The sequence below is a fragment of the Mytilus californianus genome, unplaced genomic scaffold (genome assembly GCF_021869535.1).
Source record: "Mytilus californianus isolate M0D057914Y unplaced genomic scaffold, xbMytCali1.0.p SCAF_15, whole genome shotgun sequence".
In the NCBI taxonomy this organism is placed as follows: domain Eukaryota; kingdom Metazoa; phylum Mollusca; class Bivalvia; order Mytilida; family Mytilidae; genus Mytilus; species Mytilus californianus.
Window position 1 is genome coordinate 18,283,260 of NW_026262637.1, and position 20,544 is coordinate 18,303,803.

Consider the following 20,544-nt stretch of genomic DNA (forward strand, 5'->3'; position numbering starts at 1 on the left):
CTAGAAAATGTCCATGGAAATGAGATGTGCCAGTGCAAAAGCACCTACATACAAATATCATTGACTCCATAAACGGATCTACCGGTAGTCTCAACTTTTTTCAAATAAAGGATGACGCCAACAACACCACCCCTAAAAAAGGGATTAGTTTAGTGTCATGACAGGGGAGACAAGAATCATTGATTTAAGATTATGTGGAAATCTAAACACTTTAGAAGTAAAGAAGTTTGTAAGGTAAATATGATTGAAAACTCAACCAATATGTATATTATGTTTGATAAGGCTGATCAAATGTTCCTTACATTTGACTGAAGGAACATTTGACTGAAAACAAAAAACAACATGTTTACATTGATTTTTAATACTTCAAAAATTTTATACCAAAATCTTTATTAACTATTTTTCCAATAACTAGCAGACTTGAGAATTGTCTGAATTCTGTGAATGGTAGTATTCCACATAATCATGATAAGCAGAAAGTATTCATTCAGCATAATTTTCACTGAAAAAATAATTCTTTGATTGATATATTAATTGTCTGAAGCTGTTTATACCATCTTTGTTGTAGCATTATTATAATGTAGTACATGTTCTGATGTTTAAACTAACATTTATTTGTATAATTTCAATTCTTACAGTTCAACTTTTTTGTAAAGTTCCTGGTTTTTTTTTATATTTTTTGGTCTTGATTTTATGGAAAAAGTATTTAGAAAATTATGGCTTTTAATAAATGTTTACCAAAAGTTACCATGAATAAATACTTGTTGCATATCAATGTATATTTTCAAATTTGAAAACAAGAAAATTTTGTTATTGCATATTTAATAGAAAACAAATTTATCAACATCCAATCTTTCCTTCACTATCATAACTTATCATTCTCAACATTTTTTCATCACTCCATTTAAAAAAATAAATAATGTTCATAGTACTAAACCAATAAATAATTTATTGTCAATGGTGACCAATAAATTACTAGGAATTAAATTATACAATCAATATGATACCATATAACTATTATATACAAATATGACAAAACAAAAACAGTATTGCAATTAAAATGAACATCATGGTGGGGCGAGGGAATGAACAATGACAATACCACCGTCATCTATGAAAATATTTAACATAAACATAACTAAAATATCTGATTATAAAGTTTTATACAAGCGCATAGAAATTATTAAAAAAAATTATTGTTTATTTTGAGTTTCAATATTATTAATATTTTTTGCTAGCTGAATATAATGCCAGATTTATCAATACGTTTGCTGCAGTATATAGAATATAAATAACAAAATTTAAAATTGAAGTTTTAATTAATGCGATATTAATCCTGTCTTCTTTGTCTTTTTTTTTCATTAATAATGTCTTGTTGATCTCTGAATTTACAGAAAATTTAAAATTTTAATACCATAAATAAAAAGTAATTTAAGTGATGGACACTACAAAATCCTTTTTTTACCAGAGAAAAAAATAACTGAACCTTTTTATGTGGTTTAAGTCAAGAAGATTGATGTAATTGAGATGTTATGAATCTTTATTGAAAATACTGATTCTAATATTTTATAAACATGTGTAGAATTGGCCCCTTATATTCTGCGTGTCGAATTGTACAGTAATACATGTTAAGAATTTAACATTAAATGAGACTGACAATTTTCAAATGATGCAAACTATGAAAAATATTTTGACTTCATGATATTCATGCTAATCACTGTCTAAGTTTGGAATACAAACTATCAATGAGTAGTTATCTTTAATATCAATGACAATAAGAACTCATTGATAAAACTGATGGAAAAAAAATACATAAAATTGGGAGATATGGTATTATTGCCATGGAGACAACTATCCAACAGAGTCTAAATAATGTGGATGTAAGCAACTATAGGTCATTGTACAGCCTTCAATGACATGACAAAATGTGAAACGATTTGAATGAGAATACCAACGGCTAGTGTTAGGACAAACGATGCACATTCTTATGCATCTTTAAGATCTAATGCCCTTAATGTCATTTGATATGCTGTCTTACAAAAATGCTTTCTTATAATATTCCTTGGCATGTTGTGTCATAACTTTCATAATTATATTTATCCATAACTGACACTTAATTCTATTTTAAATAGCTTCATCAAGTCATATACATTGTTATATATTGGAAAGTAATTATTGCCTGTTAAAGGTGAAAGGACATCATTCAAATCTTAGAACTAAATACAGGCATACCTGGTCTAACTCCTTTCAATATAAAATTACAGATCATTATAAAAAAAATTTGATGTTCAATACATTTAGTATATGACAATCTTAATACAATTCACTAAGATCATTTAAACAAAGGATCTTTTTTCTACAAGGACAATCTCATAATGTACATATGTATATTGCTGGTAGTGAATGTTTGCTTAAAAAATCTAACAAATGATAAATTTCTACTTAGATAAAAAGTAAGCAAATGAAGGTTTGTGGAATATAGCCAAAATGAAGTAAACTTTTGATAAATAACCTGTACACCATTATTCTTAACAATTCATCTGTATTCTATACAAATGTATGTCAATTTAGACACATTTATATTTAACACACATATAAACTGCAATATTATACTCTATATTTATACAACAAAGCACCAATATTTATATACAATTTAGAGAACATGTAATACATATTCAAAATATGATTATGGTGTAACACACTGATATGAATGAAATTTACGTTAATGAATCTATGATTTCAATGTTTCCCTTTACTACCAAAATACGAGCAGAGCTCACAAATTTATTCCCTTCCCCATTGTTATAGATATAACAAAATCATGGTTTGTTATTGTAAACTCCAAAGATCACATGGACTAAAAGATGAGACAGGAGGTATACAATGACTTAAGATACTGGAGATTTTCTAGTCACTGGTTTAGGACATGTAGGAAGAGTTGCCGATATAAAATAAAGATAAATGAACAGACACAATGACCAATATACAACAAAACTTTTTACTTTGCAGCAATTTGAAAAGTAAATGAATGCTTTGTCATTATTCTATCTAAATTCTATAAATGATAAGATTCCACAATAAATATTTCTTTTGCTTGAACATCACTGAATTTTTTTTTAACCTGCCCATATGAGACTCAAAACTACTTCACTTTTGTAAACCAAAATTAAAAGGGTCAAGGTGATCATCTGTCTAAATGGTTTGCCAGTTAGTATTCTAACTTGTGTAGTTTTAAATCCTTTCTGAATACCTAATCAATTTCTTTATTGGGAACCAAAATTTCTTCAACTTGGCTTTTAAATTCAAAATACATATGCCATTTGAATTTTTTTTTTACCAAAAATGGTTGCAGTTTTATGTAATTTTGAAGAACTTTCTCCATGACGATGGAATGGTGTAAAGTCAATTTTGATAATAAAATGGCAGCCATCTAATAATAATACCCATTTTTTTTTTTACTAGAGACGAAGAAGAGTTCATTTATCAATAACAGCATACTATGAAATAACTTCCATCCCCTTATTGTCAGTATCTAAACACGATTATAAATAACATAGATATTATCATTCATTTATTGTACCTCTGAAATAGTCTCATTAAATGGCATTTAATCATATACAAACTAAAAGGTCACTTATAAAATTATATAAGCACAAACTTTTCAATTTCTGTATTTTCCATCTGCGAATACTAAGTGTTATTGTAATTTAAAACTTCGAATGGTTTATACATTTTTTAAATGCCCTTACATCATAATGCTCTATGGTAACATTTTATTGACACAATGTACAAGTTGGTTTATGATGATTTAGAAAGACAATGTCCATAAAGCAAGCAGCATCATAACTGACTTTAGCCACTTGGACAATACTTCATTGTGATAAGTTCCTGTCCAGTGTAGTTATTGGAATCAATCAGAGTCATACTCTTCTGTTGAGTAGTCAGAATCACTATCATCATCTTTTTCTGCATCTTCATCTTCAGAAATGTCCCATTGTGGATGATCTTCAATAATCTTAGCATCCTTCACATCAAGCTAAAATGGAAAAATTTAATACTTGTACCATATATGACAGGAAAATATAATTACCAAAGGAAATTATTCCACTAGAACCTTTGTTTGCTACTGGTAGCGTACACATTGTTTAATCTTCAGTTAATCCTGTACTGTAAACTCAGAAACTATTGCAAGGTTTTTATGGAAGTACAGCAATAGTCTTGCAATAATAAACTAGAGGCTCTAAAGAGCCTGTGTCGCTCACCTTGGTCTATGTGCATATTAAACAAAGGACACAGATGGATTCATGACAAAATTGTGTTTTGGTGATGGTGATGTGTTTGTAGATCTTACTTTACTGAACATTCTTGCTGCTTACAATTATCTCTATCTATAATGAACTTGGCCCAGTAGTTACAGGGGAAAATATTTTTTAAAAATTTACAAAAATTTTAAAAATTTATGAAAATTGTAAAAAATTGACTATAAAGGGCAATAACTCCTTAAAGGGTCAAGTCATGTTGACTTATTTGTAGATCTTACTTTGCTGTACATTATTGCTGTTACAGTTTTTCTCTATCTATAATAACATTCAAGATAATAACCAAAAGCTGCAAAATTTTCTTAAAATTACCAATTCAGGGGCAGCAACCCAACAAGGTGTTGCCTGATTGGTCTGAAAATTTCATGGCAGATAGATCTTGACCTAATGAACAATTTTATCGTGTCAGATTTTCTCTAAATGCTTTGGTTTCAGAGATATGAGCCAAAAACTGCATTTTACCCTATGTATTATTTTTTAGCCATGTCGGCCATCTTGGTTTGCGGGCAGGGTCATCGGACACATTTTTTAAACTAGATACCCCAGTGATGATTGTGGACAAGTTTGGTTAAATTTGTCTTAGTAGTTTCAGAGGAGAAGATTTTTGTAAAAGATTACAAAAATTTACGAAAAATGGTTAAAATTGACTATAAAGGGCAATAACTCATTAAGGGGTCAACTGACCATTTTGGTCAAGTTGACTTATTTGTAGATCTTACTTTGCTGAACATTATTGCTGTTTACAGTTTATCTCTATCTATAATAATATTCAAGATAATAACCAAAAACGGCAAAATTTCCTTAAAATTACCAATTCAGGGGCAGCAACCCAACAACGGGTTGTCAGATTCATCTGAAAATTACAGGGCAGATAGATCTTGACCTGATAAACAATTTTACTCCCTGTCAGATATGCTCTAAATGCTTTGGTTTCAGAGATATAAGCCAAAATCTACATTTTACCCCTATGTTCTATTTTTAACCATGGCGGCCATCTTGGTTGGTTGGCCGGGTCACCGGACACTTTTTTTAAACTAGATACCCCAATGATGATTGTGGCCAAGTTTGGTTTAATTTGGCCAAGTAGTTTCAGAGGAGAAGATTTTTGTAAAAGTTAACGACGACAGACGCGACGGACGCCAAGTGATGAGAAAAGCTCACTTGGCCCTTTGGGCCAGGTGACCTAAAACGGCAAAATTTTCTTAAAATTACCAATTCATGGGGCAGCAACCCAACAACGTGTTGCCTGATTGGTCTGAAAATTTATGGGCAGATAGATCTTGACCTAATGAACAATTTAATCCTCATCAGATTTGCTCTAAATGCTTTGGTTTCAGAGATATAAGCCAAAAACTGCATTTTACCCTATGTACTATTTTTTAGCCATGTCGGCCATCTTGGTTCGCGGGCGGGGTCAATGGACACATTTTTTAAACTAAATACCCTAATGATGATTGTGGACAAGTTTGGTAAAATTTGTCTTAGTAGTTTTAGAGGAGAAGATTTTTGTAAAAAATTACAAACATTTACGAAAAATGGTTAAAAATTGACTATAAAGGGCAATAACTCCTTAAGGGGTCAACTGACCATTTTGGTCAAGTTGACTTATTTGTAGATCTTTCTTTGCTGAACATTATTGCTGTTTACAGTTTATCTCTATCTATAATAATATTCAAGATAATAACCAAAAAGGCAAAATTTCCTTAAAATTACCAATTCAGGGGCAGCAAACCAACAACGGGTTGTCCGATTCATCTGAAAATTTCAGGGCAGATAGATCTTGACCTAATGAACAATTTTACCCAGTCAGATTTGCTCTAAATGCTTTGGTTTCAGAGATATAAGCCAAAATCTAAATTTTACCCCTATGTTCTATTTTTAGCCATGGAGGCCATCTTGGTTGGTTGGCTGGGTCACCAGACATATTTTTTAAACTAGATACCCCAATGATGATTGTGGCCAAGTTTGGTCAAATTTGGCCCGGTAGTTTCAGAGGATAAGATTTTTGTAAAAGTTAACGGACGACGGACGCCAAGTGATGAGAAAAGCTCACTTGGCCCTGTGGGCCAGGTGAGCTAAAAAGTGCTTTCTCACATTTGACAAATTTATTTGTATGTAATCACAATAATTATCCTCACATTTTGGTCTGTCATATAGAAATTGCAATGATAAATGCATGCAATTATTTCTGAATTTATAGTATATGGTTATCAGTGTAAATGGCATATGATGTTAATCGGATGCAAACATTGTATAATATTTATCTTGTGTAAGTCAGTCTAGAGATATAAATGGTGTATAAATAATGTGTGGCAGCTCGCTTGTAGCTAATCCCTGCACAATATTAACATAATGTAAACCAAGTATGGTGTAAAACTGGTTTCAACACTGAATGGTGTTTATCTGGTTTGAGTCCTATACGATGTCTTTCTGGTGTAAACACTATAAATATTTATCCAGTGTGAAAATTATCAGTGTGAACTGTTATCTTGTTTAAATCCTACATTAAGTTAATGTAGTGTAAACCCTGTATAGTGTTATCGGGTTTAAACACTATTTGTATACACTGAATGTTGTCAATCTGTGTATGGTGTTAATCTGGTGTGAATGTAGCATGGTGTGCTGGTGTGAACATGATATGGTGTTAATCTGATGTAAAAATAATGTGGTAATCATTTTAAGCAAATATATTATATCAATCTGTGAACACTGTATATGATGAGTTTATTGTTTACTGATGTGAATAATGTTGGCTTTTGCACCTATTCTACTTTAATTAAAAACATCAAACTTACCTTAATATTTTGTGACTGGTCAAAGTCAAAGAAGGAATCTGATTTCAGATTGACTGTATATGTATAAGCACCTGGTTTCATGGGGGCTAAAAATTTCAGTGTAATCTGAAAATGTTAAATAATATAGAAAACATCAATGAAGTGCCTAATGTCTAAATGAATAAGTTAAATCACAAGAAATCAAGCTTAAATTGCAGGAAATAGTCATGGTCAACAAATTGAAATTATATGAATAGGTGACGGTGAAAGAAGATTAAAATAAGCATCTACGAGAGTGTGAGACATCGAAATGTCGGACACCAATGAATAACATTTTTAAACTCTAACTAGGTTTTATCTAAGTATTCAATTTAATAAAATAACAAAATATTACATAATAAAATGCTCCGCAGGGCGCAGCTTGATACGACCGCAGAGGTCGAACCCTGTACAGTTGGGGCAAGTATGGACACAACATTCAAGCTTGATACAGCTCTGAATTTGGATTGTGATTAAATATTTGACACAGCATAGGTTTCTGACACAGAATGAATGTGGTCTAAGAACTTAAAAATTTTAAATTGGACATTCACCTATTATGGTCCAATATCCAAAATCTAAATACATGGTTAGATTCAGCATATCAAAGAACCCCATATATTCAATTTTTGTTGAAATCAAACAAAGTTTAATTTTGGACCCCGACTTGGACCAACTTGAAAACTGGGCCCATAATCAAAAATCTAAATACATGTTTAGATTCAGCATATCAAAGAACCCTAAAAATTCAATTTTTGTTAAAATCAAACTAAGTTTAATTTTGGACCCTTTGGACGTTTATGTAGACCAATTTGAAAACGGAAACAAAAATTAAGAATCTAAATACACGGTTAGATTCGGCATATCAAAGAACCCCAATAATTCAATTTTTGATGAAATCAAACAAAGTTAAATTTTGGTCCTTTGGACCTCAATGTGGACCAATTTAAAAATGGGGCCCAAAATCCAAAAACTTAATACACGGTTAGATTCAGCATATTAAAGAACCCCAAGAATTCAAGAATAAAACCCCATTGAAATTGATCAAGAAATAAGCAATTTATAGGAAGTATCTTCTTTTGCACAATACTGTCTAATTGAATATTTCTTGCTATTGCGCAATACTGTACAATTGACAATTTCTTGCTATTGCGCAATATTGTGCTATTGGATATTTCTTGCTATTGCACAATACTGTGCAATTGAAGATTTCTTGCTATTGCACAATACTGTGCAATTGAAGATTTCTTGCTATTGTGCAATACTGTACAATTGAAAATTTCTTGCTATTGTACAATACTTATTATATAATAATTTACACATCCTGTTTGGTGTGTATCTCCTACCATATCATTATTATTTGCTTTTAAATATAAATAATCAGAAATAACCAACTTAAAATGGAAAATTTTAAAAGAAAAAAAAAGGAAAAAAAGAAAAAAAAAGAAAAAAAAAGGAAAAAAAGAAAAAAAAAGAAAAAAAAAAAATCCCCCCCCCCCCCAAATTTTTTGAACCCCCTTATGATTCATCACCCCCGAACTCAATCCCAGCCTTTCCTTTGTGGTATGGTACCTTGCAGTACAATTTCAGAGAGATCCATACACTTGAACACAAGTTATTGTCTGGAAACTAGAAAAATGCTTATTTTTGGCCCCTTTTTGGCCCCCAATTCCTAAACGTTTCGGGCAATTACCCCCAAACTCAATTCCAGCTTTCCCTTTGTAATATGGAACCTTGTAGTACAATTTCAGAAAATATCCAAACACTTACACACAAGTTATTGTCATGAAACTAGAAAAATGCTTGTTTTTTGCCCCTTTTTTTGGCCCCTAATTCCTAAAATTTTGAGGCAATTACCCCCAAAACAATTACAGCCTTCCCTTTGTGATATGGAACCTTGTGGTACAATGTCAGAGAGATCCATACACTTACACACAAGTTATTGTCTGGAAGTTACAAAAATGCTTATTTTTGGCCCCTTTTTGGCCCCTAATTCCTTAACTGTTGGTACTATAACCCCCAAAATCAATCCCAACCTTCCTTTCGTGGTATTAAACCTTATGGTAAAATTTCATGGAGATCCATTCACTTAAACTAAGTTAGAGTGCGAAAACCAATGTGTCTTCGGACGACGACGACGCCAACATCATACCAATATACGACCAAAAAATTTTCAATTTTTGCGGTCGTATAAAAAGGTGTCTGTATGCTGTCTCAGACAAAAATTTGGGTGGGATAGAAATCTAAGCCATATCACAGTTAAAACAAGGCAAGAAAACATATCTTGAGACACTCAAGGGGAAAGATTTATGCATTGGTTGATATATCTTCCAATTTCAAATGTTTGTTTTTTTTTTGAATAAGTAGATGTGGTATGATTGCCAATGAGACAACTCTCCAACAGAGACCAAATGATGTAATTTGCTTTGTTCTCTCTTAAAAATCAAGAAAATTAACACAAACAAAATGTGTTAGCTGTTGTTGAGGCATTATTAAGAAAGGAATGTATATCTGTAGACTTTTCTAAACTAGTTTCAAATTAAAATTTTCTGATATAGATTGAAGGTCATACTTTTTTTATAAATGTAATACTCAAGCTTGATCTGTATTATATATTTTGAACAGACTATATTCAACTAATTTACCACAAAGCAATTTCTTTTGGGAATAAGGGTTATGTAGGTTGTTAAAAAGTAGTACAAGACAGGAAACCCCTCTACTCTGTACTACCTGTATCAACAGAGCAATAAACTATACATCTTCTTTATATATTCATACTTTGATAAAAAAATACTTTCTCATAAATGTTGAAGTACTCGACTAGGTAAAACAAACGACAATTAATGTGAAAATGTTGTTTAAATTTTAAGTGTTAATTATATTACATGTACTTGCAAATACACCAATAAATATTCGAACATCATTAAATGCTAAGAACGTTTGTGCATCCCAGTCCTGTTATTATTACTATCTCATGTGTGAATTTTTTTATCAATGAGATATTGAATTATGGGATAGAAAGTAATCTTTAACTCTTTGAATAAGACTAATCACCTCTTCTTTTTCTTTCAGTGTTAATATCTGTACAGGAGCTGTTATTAACATATGTTGTTTCTTATCCGAAACATATAACCACCATCCTTCTTGTTTGGCCTATAAAAAAACATATATTATAAATTATATATTCAAAGATATAAATGTATACATATTTCTATATTCACATTTAAAAAAGTCTTAAATTTCATGAAAAAACACAGAAATATCTGATTATAATCTGACAAAGACTTCAGTTTGTGGACAAAGATCTGCAGTTTGTAGACAAAGATCTGCAGTTTGTAGACAAAGATCTGCAGTTTGTAAAAAAGATTTGCAGTTTTTCTAAAGAAAGGATCTGGAATAAATCCAACTAACAAAAACAAAAGTATGTTGCAGTCAAAGAACCTTGACAAGAGGAATACTAATAATGTAAATTCAGAAATTATTGCGAGGTTTTAATTAATGCGAAAAATGTGAATGGGGGAGTTTCACAAAGTAAGAACTCGCATTCTGATATCTCATACGTATATCTGTATGCAGCTTTTCCTGAAATTACAATAATTGATCTAGAACTTATGTTCATTGTTCAAATATTGCAATATTAAATGCACGCAATAATTTCTGAATTTACAGTATTTATGATTAAGGGGTGAGGATCTAAACCGTTTTTGTGAAATTTAAAAATGATTGGGATAATTTTTTGGGGAATAATGTGTGCCAGTATGATAACATTTCTTCCTCTGGACAGTACATGTAACTGTACCTTATGAGCTAGCAAACTAAAATTCTGGCTCAATGCATCTGTAAAGTACATAGCAGGTTATTTCTTCTACTGGAAGTTAAGCATCATATCCATTAAAAAATCTTCAAGAAATGAAAAATTCCTTGAAGAAAGATTTTATATTCTTAAAGAACTAACTATTATCATATATATGTTGCCTACACCTTAATTTGTGTCCTTACCTCTGGGAAATATGGACAATGTACAAATGGACTTTCTTTTGCTTTAGTTTCTATTGAGAATTCTTTTTTCGCTTCTTCCTGATAGATCTTCCATTGTTCTTCATCGTCTAAGGCATGTTCATCATCTTTATCTTTGTTTTTCTTCGTATCAAATCCTGACCCTGACGACCGTCTTTTTGACAGCGCTGAGCTACTAGCAGAGTTCTCTGCCTCAGAATCATGTTCCTCGTGTTCAGATTCTACTTCAGATTCATCATTATCAGGATTTGTGGCTACAACTGCCTGTAAAGTGTAAGGATAAGTTATTTTTTTATGTTGATTTAAATGTAGACTTATTGTTAGATACAAAAAAACTGTTAATAGACACAAATATCATTTAAATGTTCAGTGATCAGTTTTAAGTTTATCAGAATGTTACAAAGTGAAGGAACCTAGGCTTTTCTATAATTTCATATTTTTTTTTACATCTAATAGTTGTTTTTTGTCATGCAAAAAGAACATAAAGGGCACAATTATTCAATCATATAATTCCTTATAATTCAATAACTTGTCAAATATGTATTTTCTTGTATCATATTTTGTTATGGGTTTTATAAAATGATTTCTTACCTTGCCCTCATCGTCTGTATCCCCTTTTCCTTCCTTTTCCTCTGATTTTTCTTCAGTTTTGTCACTTGTAGCTCCTGCAGCTGATGAAGATGCTGCTGCTTTCCAATTAAATGCTTGTTTTGCTTTCTTTTTTGGTTTGGCTGGCTTTTTCTTTCCTTTCTTTGGCTTTTCCCAAGCTTTAGGTGCTACTTTCTTTTGAGTATTGTCATCGTTCTGAGTGTGCAAAGATGAAAATTACAAACATTACAGAAAATCTATTCTGAACTTCCACTGTTTACTTTTTAAATCAATAAACAATAAATAAATAAAATAAATGGGGAATGTGTCCATGGGACACAGATGATGCCCCCTCTTGCATAACTGAAGAAAAGTAAAAGTGATGCTACCCAAATTTGTACTTGATCTGAGTTGTGTGGTAATAAGTATTGTGTATAAGTCTCATAACATTTGGTTGTGGCTAACTTAAGTTAGAGAACAGAAACGAAAAATTCAGCAATTTTTATGTTTAGAAAGGAGCATAACTCAAGAAAGGTAAAAGTGACACCACCCAATTTCAAACATGGTCTGTATTTTATAGTAATAAGCATTGTGTATAAGTTTCATAACATTTGGTTGAGGCGAACTAAAGTTAGAGAACGGAAACCAACTTTGGGACGTATGGACGGACGTACGTACAGACGGTCAAGGGTAAAACCTAATGCCCCCTCTGCTATGGCGGGGGCATAAAAATATTTATCTTTCAGGCAATATTTGTTTTTAAAATACTTTTATCTTTCATTATTGATAATAATAACAGTCATGACAGTGTTTGTGAAGAATTCAGAAAAAGAGGTACCACCAAGCAAGATTTAAGATTTAGAAAATTAAACTAAGAAATTGTCCTGAAAACAGTGGTATGATTAAAAAGAACAAAACCAGTCTCTATAAATTCTGAAAATTACACATACATGAGCTTCAGTTTCTTCTGTTTCTTCTACATTTTCAATTTCCTGAACATTGTCTTCTTGTTCTTGTTCAAAGAGAACCTCTAAGTCTTGTCTAGTAAGTGTGACAGTGACTGTTACTATGGAACCAGCTGTAATCGTGGAATCTTCATCATCCAAAACTGAAAAAAAAATGGTTACTCAAATCACACTTTAAAAAAATCAAAGCGCTTGTGAGCACTAAAAAGTAAACATTGCTTTATTTTGCACTGTCAACTGCATTCTATTAAGCAATGGTACAAATTAAGGCAATATATTGAATTGGAGTTACCTTCCTTTGTACACAATTTTTAAGATAGGACAGATAGATTTTTAAGTAATTTTTTTTTAATAAAATAGTTTTCTTTGTTAAGTATAGATATACACATACACATCATTTAGTAAATTGAATATCTGAGCAAGTATTGTCAATAACATGGGTATGGATAGAATCTAAAGAATGTCCACACCACTGCACTGTGATGAGTAATGTAAAGAGGAGTCCTGTTATATAGTTAAATATTGCAGTGACAATAGGGTTTTGGTTGCACTTGATGCAATCTTGATCCCAACGAACGAAAAAAAAAAAATCAAAATCACAATCTGAATATATTTTATTATAGGATGAGTTATAAATGTGGTGCTATAATTTAAGGAAAGCAGTAATATTATAAATCCCATGGTGCTATTTGAAAACTAGAGGCTCTAAAGAGCCTGTGTCGCTCACCTTGGTCTATGTGCATATTAAACAAAGGACACAGATGGATTCATGACAAAATTGTGTTTTGGTGATGGAGATGTGTTTGTAGATCTTACTTTACTTAACATTCTTGATGCTTATAATTATCTCTATCTATAATGAACTTGGCCCAGTAGTTTCAGTGAAAATTATTTTGTAAAAATTTACAAAATTTATGAAAATTGTTAAAAATTGATTATAAAGGGCAATAACTCCTTAAGGGGTCAATTGACCATTTTGGTCATGTTGACTTATTTGTAGGTCTTACTTTGCTGTACATTATTGCTGTTTACAGTTTATCTCTATCTATAATAATGTTCAAGATAATAACCAAAAGCTGAAAAAATTTCTGAAAATTACCAATTCAGGGGCAGCAACCCAACAACGGGTTGCCTGAATGGTCTGAAAATTTAAGGGCAAATAGATCTTGACCTAATGAACAATTTTGTTTTGAAAGATTTGCTCGAAATGCTTTGGGTTTAGATATATGAGCCAAAAACAGCATTTTACCCTATGTACTATTATTAGCCATGTCGGCCATCTTGGTTCGCGGGCAGGGTCATCAGACACAATTTTAAAACTACATACCCTAATGATTATTGTTTACAACTTTGGTTAAATTCATCTTAGTAGTTTCAGAGAAGATTTTTGTAAAAGATAACAAAAATTTACGAAAAATTGTTAAAAATTGACTATAAAAGGGCAATAACTCCTTAAGGGGTCAACTGACCATTTTGGTCATGTTGACTTATTTGTAGAACTTACTTTGCTGAACATTATTGCTGTTTACAGTTTATCTCTATCTATAATAATATTCAAGATAATAACCAAATACGGCAAAATTTCCTTAAAATTACTAATTCAGGGGCAGCAACCTAACAACGGGTTGTCCGATTCATCTGAAAATTTCAGGGCAGATAGATCTTGACCTGATAAACATTTTTACCCCTGTCAGATTTGCTCTCAATGCTTTGGTTTCAGAGATATAAGCCAAAATCTACATTTTACCCCTATGTTCTATTTTTAGCAATGGCGGCCATCTTGGTTGGTTGGCAGGGTCACCGGACACATTTTTTAAACTAGATACCCTAATGATGATTGTGGCCAAGTTTGGTTAAATTTGGCCAAGTAGTTTCAGAGGAGAAGATTTTTGTAAAAGTTTACGGACGACGGACGACGGACGACGGACGCCAAGTGATGAGAAAAGCTCACTTGGCCCTTTGGGCCAGGTGAGCTAAAAAATGGGGAGAAAACTGAACAAATCTGATGTAAGAATAAAAATATAATACCTGGAAAAAGAAAATCTTGGCACTAAGGAGTCATTCAAACATATGGCAAAAATGTTGACAATAATTTATCTTTTTATTTTCTGGCAATACTTTATAATTTTTTATTAGGATATTTGTCTATAGATTTTAATATGTAATGAGAAGCTTGAAAGTATTAGCAACTAAGTTGAATGTTATCTGAAGACAAGTATGTTTCCAGTGATGGCTCTCTCTTCTTATATGACAGACAAAGTGTACTAAGCAGGAACTGGATAAAGCCCTAATTAGATATGTGATAAATTTCAAAAAGGCAGATTCAATTGTTGGACTATGGATACTTATTTTTAGTATTAAAATTTGGATTTGAAAAATAAATACTCACCATCATAAAATTAGATAACAGTAACCCACAACTCACAAGAACGGGAAAGAGACAACATACAAAGAAAAAACCTCCCCATAGACAACCCCAACCGTATACTGTGCGTGCATGCCCTGTACCTTCATCCCTTTTCCAATTTTGTTACAGCAAATGCTTGGGAAAAAATTTCGTAATTGAGTAAAGATTGACAGGATTTTATTGTTGTAGAAATTTAGTATTATAGTAAGGTAATACAGTTAGATATGAATATGGGAAACCTACTTCTCATGAATTTTGTAGGTGTATATAACTACAGATTTAGTTTTCAGTTAAGTACAAATTTTCTATAGGTTTGTATGCAGATTTCATGAAAATTGGTATCTACCAGAGTAAACAAATCAACAGAATACTTTAAACAAAGATCCCTTTTCAAAATCATATGTCTATGAGGAAAGTACAGAAGATTTATCCGACACTTAGTTGCACATAATTATAATCTGCTATAATAGCATAAAACTTAACATTCCACATTTTACTTCAATTAAAATACCAATGTACATAAGCCCTAAACGTACCTTCAGACCTTATTGTCATGATGACATAGGGCATTGTAGCACAGACACTCATCACATCACGATATTCATCAGGTGACAACTGTCTACACAAAGATTTCCTTTCACTGTCCTTCATTCCTATAAAATCTTTAATTCTCTGAATGTGCCTCTGTAAAAAAAAAAACATATGTTTTAACCTTTTATGTAAATTGTACACAAAAATAATATATCTTAAACCTTCTGGAATATGGATTTTTATATCTTGTACAGTGTATTAATGTTTAATTTTGCTAGATGTACGATATTTGGGGGTTGCAAAAAGCTTTTCACAGTACATGTAGTTAAAATGATAATTTTGCATTAAAAAGTATTTATTTTTCTTCTCAAAATCAAAAATACATCTGGCACGACTTAAAAGGCATTTGAGTGTACAGAAAGGGCAGATGGGAGCTGGACCCTTCTATTTTGGGCTAGCCAGGATAATGCAACACCAATAACTAAAATACAATTGATTTTACTTCTGTAGGGCACATTATATACTGAGGACCACCAATATATAGACAGCCCTATATATAGAAAAGTTGTCAATGGTCCGTTGGGTGACTAAGACATTCCTTTGTTACTTTATAACAGCTGAGCTCTTGTCTCAATATTAGATAAAAAGTAATCATAAATTGAACACATACAAATTAAAAAATAAAAGTATATTTATACCAAAACCTGTGTGTTACTCATTTGGTGAAAATTTCAAATATAACTATTATAGCATTGTTTTTATTTTCAATTTTGTTTTTCTAAACTTGTAAACTCTTTACTATTTCTATACAATAAAATGCAGTCAAACAAAAGTTACAGCACCTGTTTTTTTTTTCTAGCATGACAAAATTAGCACAGTTGCTGTAGTTATTGTTACAAGTTACCTATTTGTTTCTATATTTTTACATTTCTATCTTAATACTATTGAGTATACAATCATGAATTAGAACTATGACTATAAGGTATAGATTTTGCTCATTGTTGAAGGACATAAGGTCTCCTACAGTTGCTTTCATTCAAGTCATTTTAAATCTGGTGGATAGCTATCTCATTTGCAATCATACCACATCTCCTTTATAAACCTGGACTATTTACCTTTTTGGTACTGAAATGTTTTAACATTTCTGGTTTAATGTGGGGTAGCTGTAACAGTGGACTAGATTTCTGGTCTAGACCCTGTATAATCATCTGTGATACTTTCATACAATTCTCAACAGTCTCCAGTCGGGGCATATATTGTACAGCTAAAAGTAGAAAATAATTAAATTAAAACTTACTATTGAGATTTTTTGTGATAGAGATCTACAGATATATATTTATATTTTACTCAGCCTCCCAATAACATCTGAACAGTAATGTCAAACAGGGTTAAATATAGTCATATATTAAAAATTTAAATAAAACAGAGCACTTTTAAATTTTGTGTTTTTGGGTTGCTGTCTTATTGATGTATACCCCACAAATACTTTTACTTCCAAAACAACAGATCATTATGTTTTTCTGGTGTCTAGGATAAAATATCTAAGTATGAATTAGTGACTTTCAAAACAATAATCAATAAAAAATCTATTTTTTATTTTTTTTTAACATTGTCTAATATATTCAATGATGTTATTTATTGCCTGTTGTTTCTATCCTTTCTGCTGTAGAGTATGTAACAGATAAATAAATTTTGATGTGTTACCTTCAAACAGTCAAATGAACTTGAAGGTATTTATCATACATTGGTAATTTTTCCAATACCTTAATTCAAAGACAGAGTTTATTTATATTTCCACCAAATATAAGTCCTAAGTTCCTTTTTTAAGGAAGATATTGATTTTCATGGATATTTGAAATATTTTGTATCGTTAAAAAAAATTTCAGCAACAATAAGATTAAATCAACTGTTTTATGTCAAGTTCTATTTACATAAATATATAGATATGATAGGTCAGAATGTAACAACTAGAGTTTTAATGAAACATTTCTTGTATATAAGCTTGAAGGGAAAAGTATACAGCAAAAACAAATTTAAGCATCTTTTTTTTTGTTGTTGACAATTTCATTTGTCAGAACAATGTTTCATTTCATGTCAACATGTATGTTTAAGTTCCATTGTTAGTATTGCTACATGTGAACTGATTACCCCTCAATTACTGTGTCTCTCAAAAACATCTAAAGGAACTTCTAGTTTATTTTTGTTACCCTAGTGTTGTTAACTTTTAGGATAGCTACATTCAATCATTATTTCAAAATTGAATCAAATTTCCATCTAATGGTTCTGTTCTTCAGATTTGTGGTTTAGTTTAATCCAAATATCACCAAGACAAGAATAAATAATACCAAATTTTCTAAAATTTTGTGTCTATACAATGAAATTGTTTTAGTACACTGCAAACAATGAATTTATTAGGAATATGTATAACATATGTGAATTTATGATGGTTATTCAAAGATGTAAAATGAAACTGTGCTATAACCTAGATAAAAAAACTAATTTACCCAGAGTCCTATATTAATTAATGCTACAGTGTACAATGTTAACCTCAAAATCTATGAGATAATAACATGATGAAATTCAATTTAAAACACAATAGTAAGCTTCACACGCTATGACACCTGCAAATCTATTGCTATATATATATGATATGATCAAGCCAGAATCAAATGTTAGAATCGGTATACATTCTTACGAAATACTTTTTCTTTTGAGAGTGCTACAGTGTAACAAATATATTTTGTTAAATACAAATGAAACAAATACTGACTTATAGATAATTTTGAGAAAGATAAACTAAATCTAATTTTATCGATAATTAAATTCAAGTAGGGTTTATCAACAGTTCATCGTTGAAGTAAGCAGTTTGAGCAACATCAAAGACATTTTGAAATTCATTGCATTTTATAGCATTTTGCTCAAATGTTAACAATCACAATGAATATACAAATCAAACATAATGTTGTAAATTTCATTTTTATCTTATTCAAATGCAATACAATACAGTTGTGTAATACAAAAGTTTTTTTCTTTATTTCCCTTTTTAAAAAAAATATCCACATTTACTAAAAAGAAATTGTAAAATGATTTTAGACATCAGTAAAAAAAAATCCTTGTATTCAATGCTTAAACAGTTTTTTAACCAATATAAAACTTCTATAATGTTTAAGACTAAGACTGCAGATATGTGAACACAAAGGTCACTGAATGTTTCATATTGTATTGTTTTAAGCATGTTTCTCCTAATTACATACCATTTCTAGCAGCTCCTGATACTAACTGTGCTACAATAGTCACCATCTCATTGACCAAGTATGGAGTCTTCTTCAGGACGTACATCTTATCTAAATATAAATGTTGATTTATATACCAGTATTCTACATACTGTTTATCTAAATATAAATGTTGATTTGTATGAGAGCATTCTAATTAGATGATATTTATAGATTATCGTTGGTCATCTCAACGAGATTGATTTTCTCGCTTGAGCCGGTACGCCGAAAGTGAGAAAAGCAATCGAGTTGAGATGACCAATGATAATCTGTTTATCGCTATTTTACCTATGACGACGTTGTCAATTTCATGTCAATTTCATTAGCAACGCCACGTGCCCTTTAGTTTCTAGCGATAATTTTTCATATTACTCAACTCCGCTGAGAAAGGAAATTATCAGTCAGCAAGATCAAAGGAAAATTTCATATATTAGCGATAAAGCTATTTAACTGCTCAGGAAGTGTAAATAGAGGGCTACAATCAATTGGTCTGATACCTTGGTATGAGAGAACATCAAAGTCTCTGCATGTAAAGAATCCTTAGAACAACACAATGATTGATCTGTTAAACAGCTGTTGCAATGTATACTTTCTGAAACTATCCAACATATCAATCATTTTCCAGAAGACAGTAAAAATTTCCTGCCCTTCATCTTGTTTGACCCACATTATAGAAACTAATTTAAATAAGTTTTCAATTTTCTAATATTTTGGCCTCGAGCATCACTGAAGACATTTATTGTTGAAATGTGCATCTGGTGTAGTAAAATTGGTACCGTTTATGTTAATATATACTGTTTATTTGTTCTCATTCTGAATATGCATGACATTTTGAACACCAGACTACAGTCAAACAGCAATCAATCAACACAAACATACAAGAAACATACCTATTTCTAGTGTATTCTGTGATAACTCTAATCTGTTAAAGTGTGCATGAAGTAAAGCTCTGGCCTTTACACTGTATGGGTAACATAAGGGCTTCTCTTTGTGTTTCTCTTCCAAATTTGGTAACATTTTTATCAGCTGTAAAAATATTGTATACATCATAGATTTATCAAGTGTGAATTATCTTCCAAATGTATGACTTATAATGTTCCATTTAAAAAATCCATAGAAATATGTGTTTTGTTGGGTATCAAAAACCATGAAACCCACAAGAATTGAAAACCATTAGAGAAAAGTGATAAGAGGTTGCATGTGTGTGTTGCCAACTCATAATTCAAAGTAATTTTAAAACAGGAAGTAGGTGTCCGACAGATCCTAAAAGCACAGGTATTACCAAATCATGGCTGTCCAGCTGCTTATCATTCAACATATATAAAAATATAAAGTATCGTCATACAGGTAGTAGTTGTTTGACAGATCCAAAAGGTCCTCCCACATTACAACTCATGACTGATGAGCTTCTGCCCAAATATGAAGTCATTCTGTTCATTAGTTTCTGAGAAAAGTGTGATGGAAATATTTTCTATACAACAGATATATGGACAAGGTGGATGCAATATAGACCCATTCTAGCCCAGTCGTTGAATAGGGGTATAATAATATCATAACCATGATAATCTGAAGAGCTGAACTTATCATATTCTGTACATTCAGAATTTGTTTATCACGTTTATTATTTGGAAC

At 31.2% G+C, this 20,544-nt stretch overlaps 1 protein-coding gene across 2 annotated transcripts in view; it reads right to left on the minus strand.

The window, feature by feature from the left end:
• Positions 1-345: 345 nt before the first annotated feature.
• The window catches only part of LOC127725576 (translocation protein SEC63 homolog), a 31,363-nt gene continuing 11,164 nt past the window's right edge, over positions 346-20,544 (minus strand). Inside the window, exons 10-20 of one of the 2 annotated variants that reach the window (XM_052232638.1) lie at positions 19,803-19,938; positions 18,895-18,984; positions 18,336-18,359; positions 16,756-16,904; positions 15,646-15,793; positions 12,688-12,845; positions 11,741-11,953; positions 11,132-11,413; positions 10,187-10,285; positions 7,115-7,219; positions 346-4,036 (exon numbers count right to left, since the gene is read on the minus strand). In XM_052232638.1, the coding sequence (XP_052088598.1) occupies positions 3,911-4,036; positions 7,115-7,219; positions 10,187-10,285; positions 11,132-11,413; positions 11,741-11,953; positions 12,688-12,845; positions 15,646-15,793; positions 16,756-16,904; positions 18,336-18,359; positions 18,895-18,984; positions 19,803-19,938 (1,530 nt within the window). In that variant the 3' untranslated portion in view covers positions 346-3,910. The remainder of the gene's footprint in view (positions 4,037-7,114; positions 7,220-10,186; positions 10,286-11,131; positions 11,414-11,740; positions 11,954-12,687; positions 12,846-15,645; positions 15,794-16,755; positions 16,905-18,335; positions 18,360-18,894; positions 18,985-19,802; positions 19,939-20,544) is intronic. The other variant, XM_052232640.1, reaches the window with a different exon arrangement.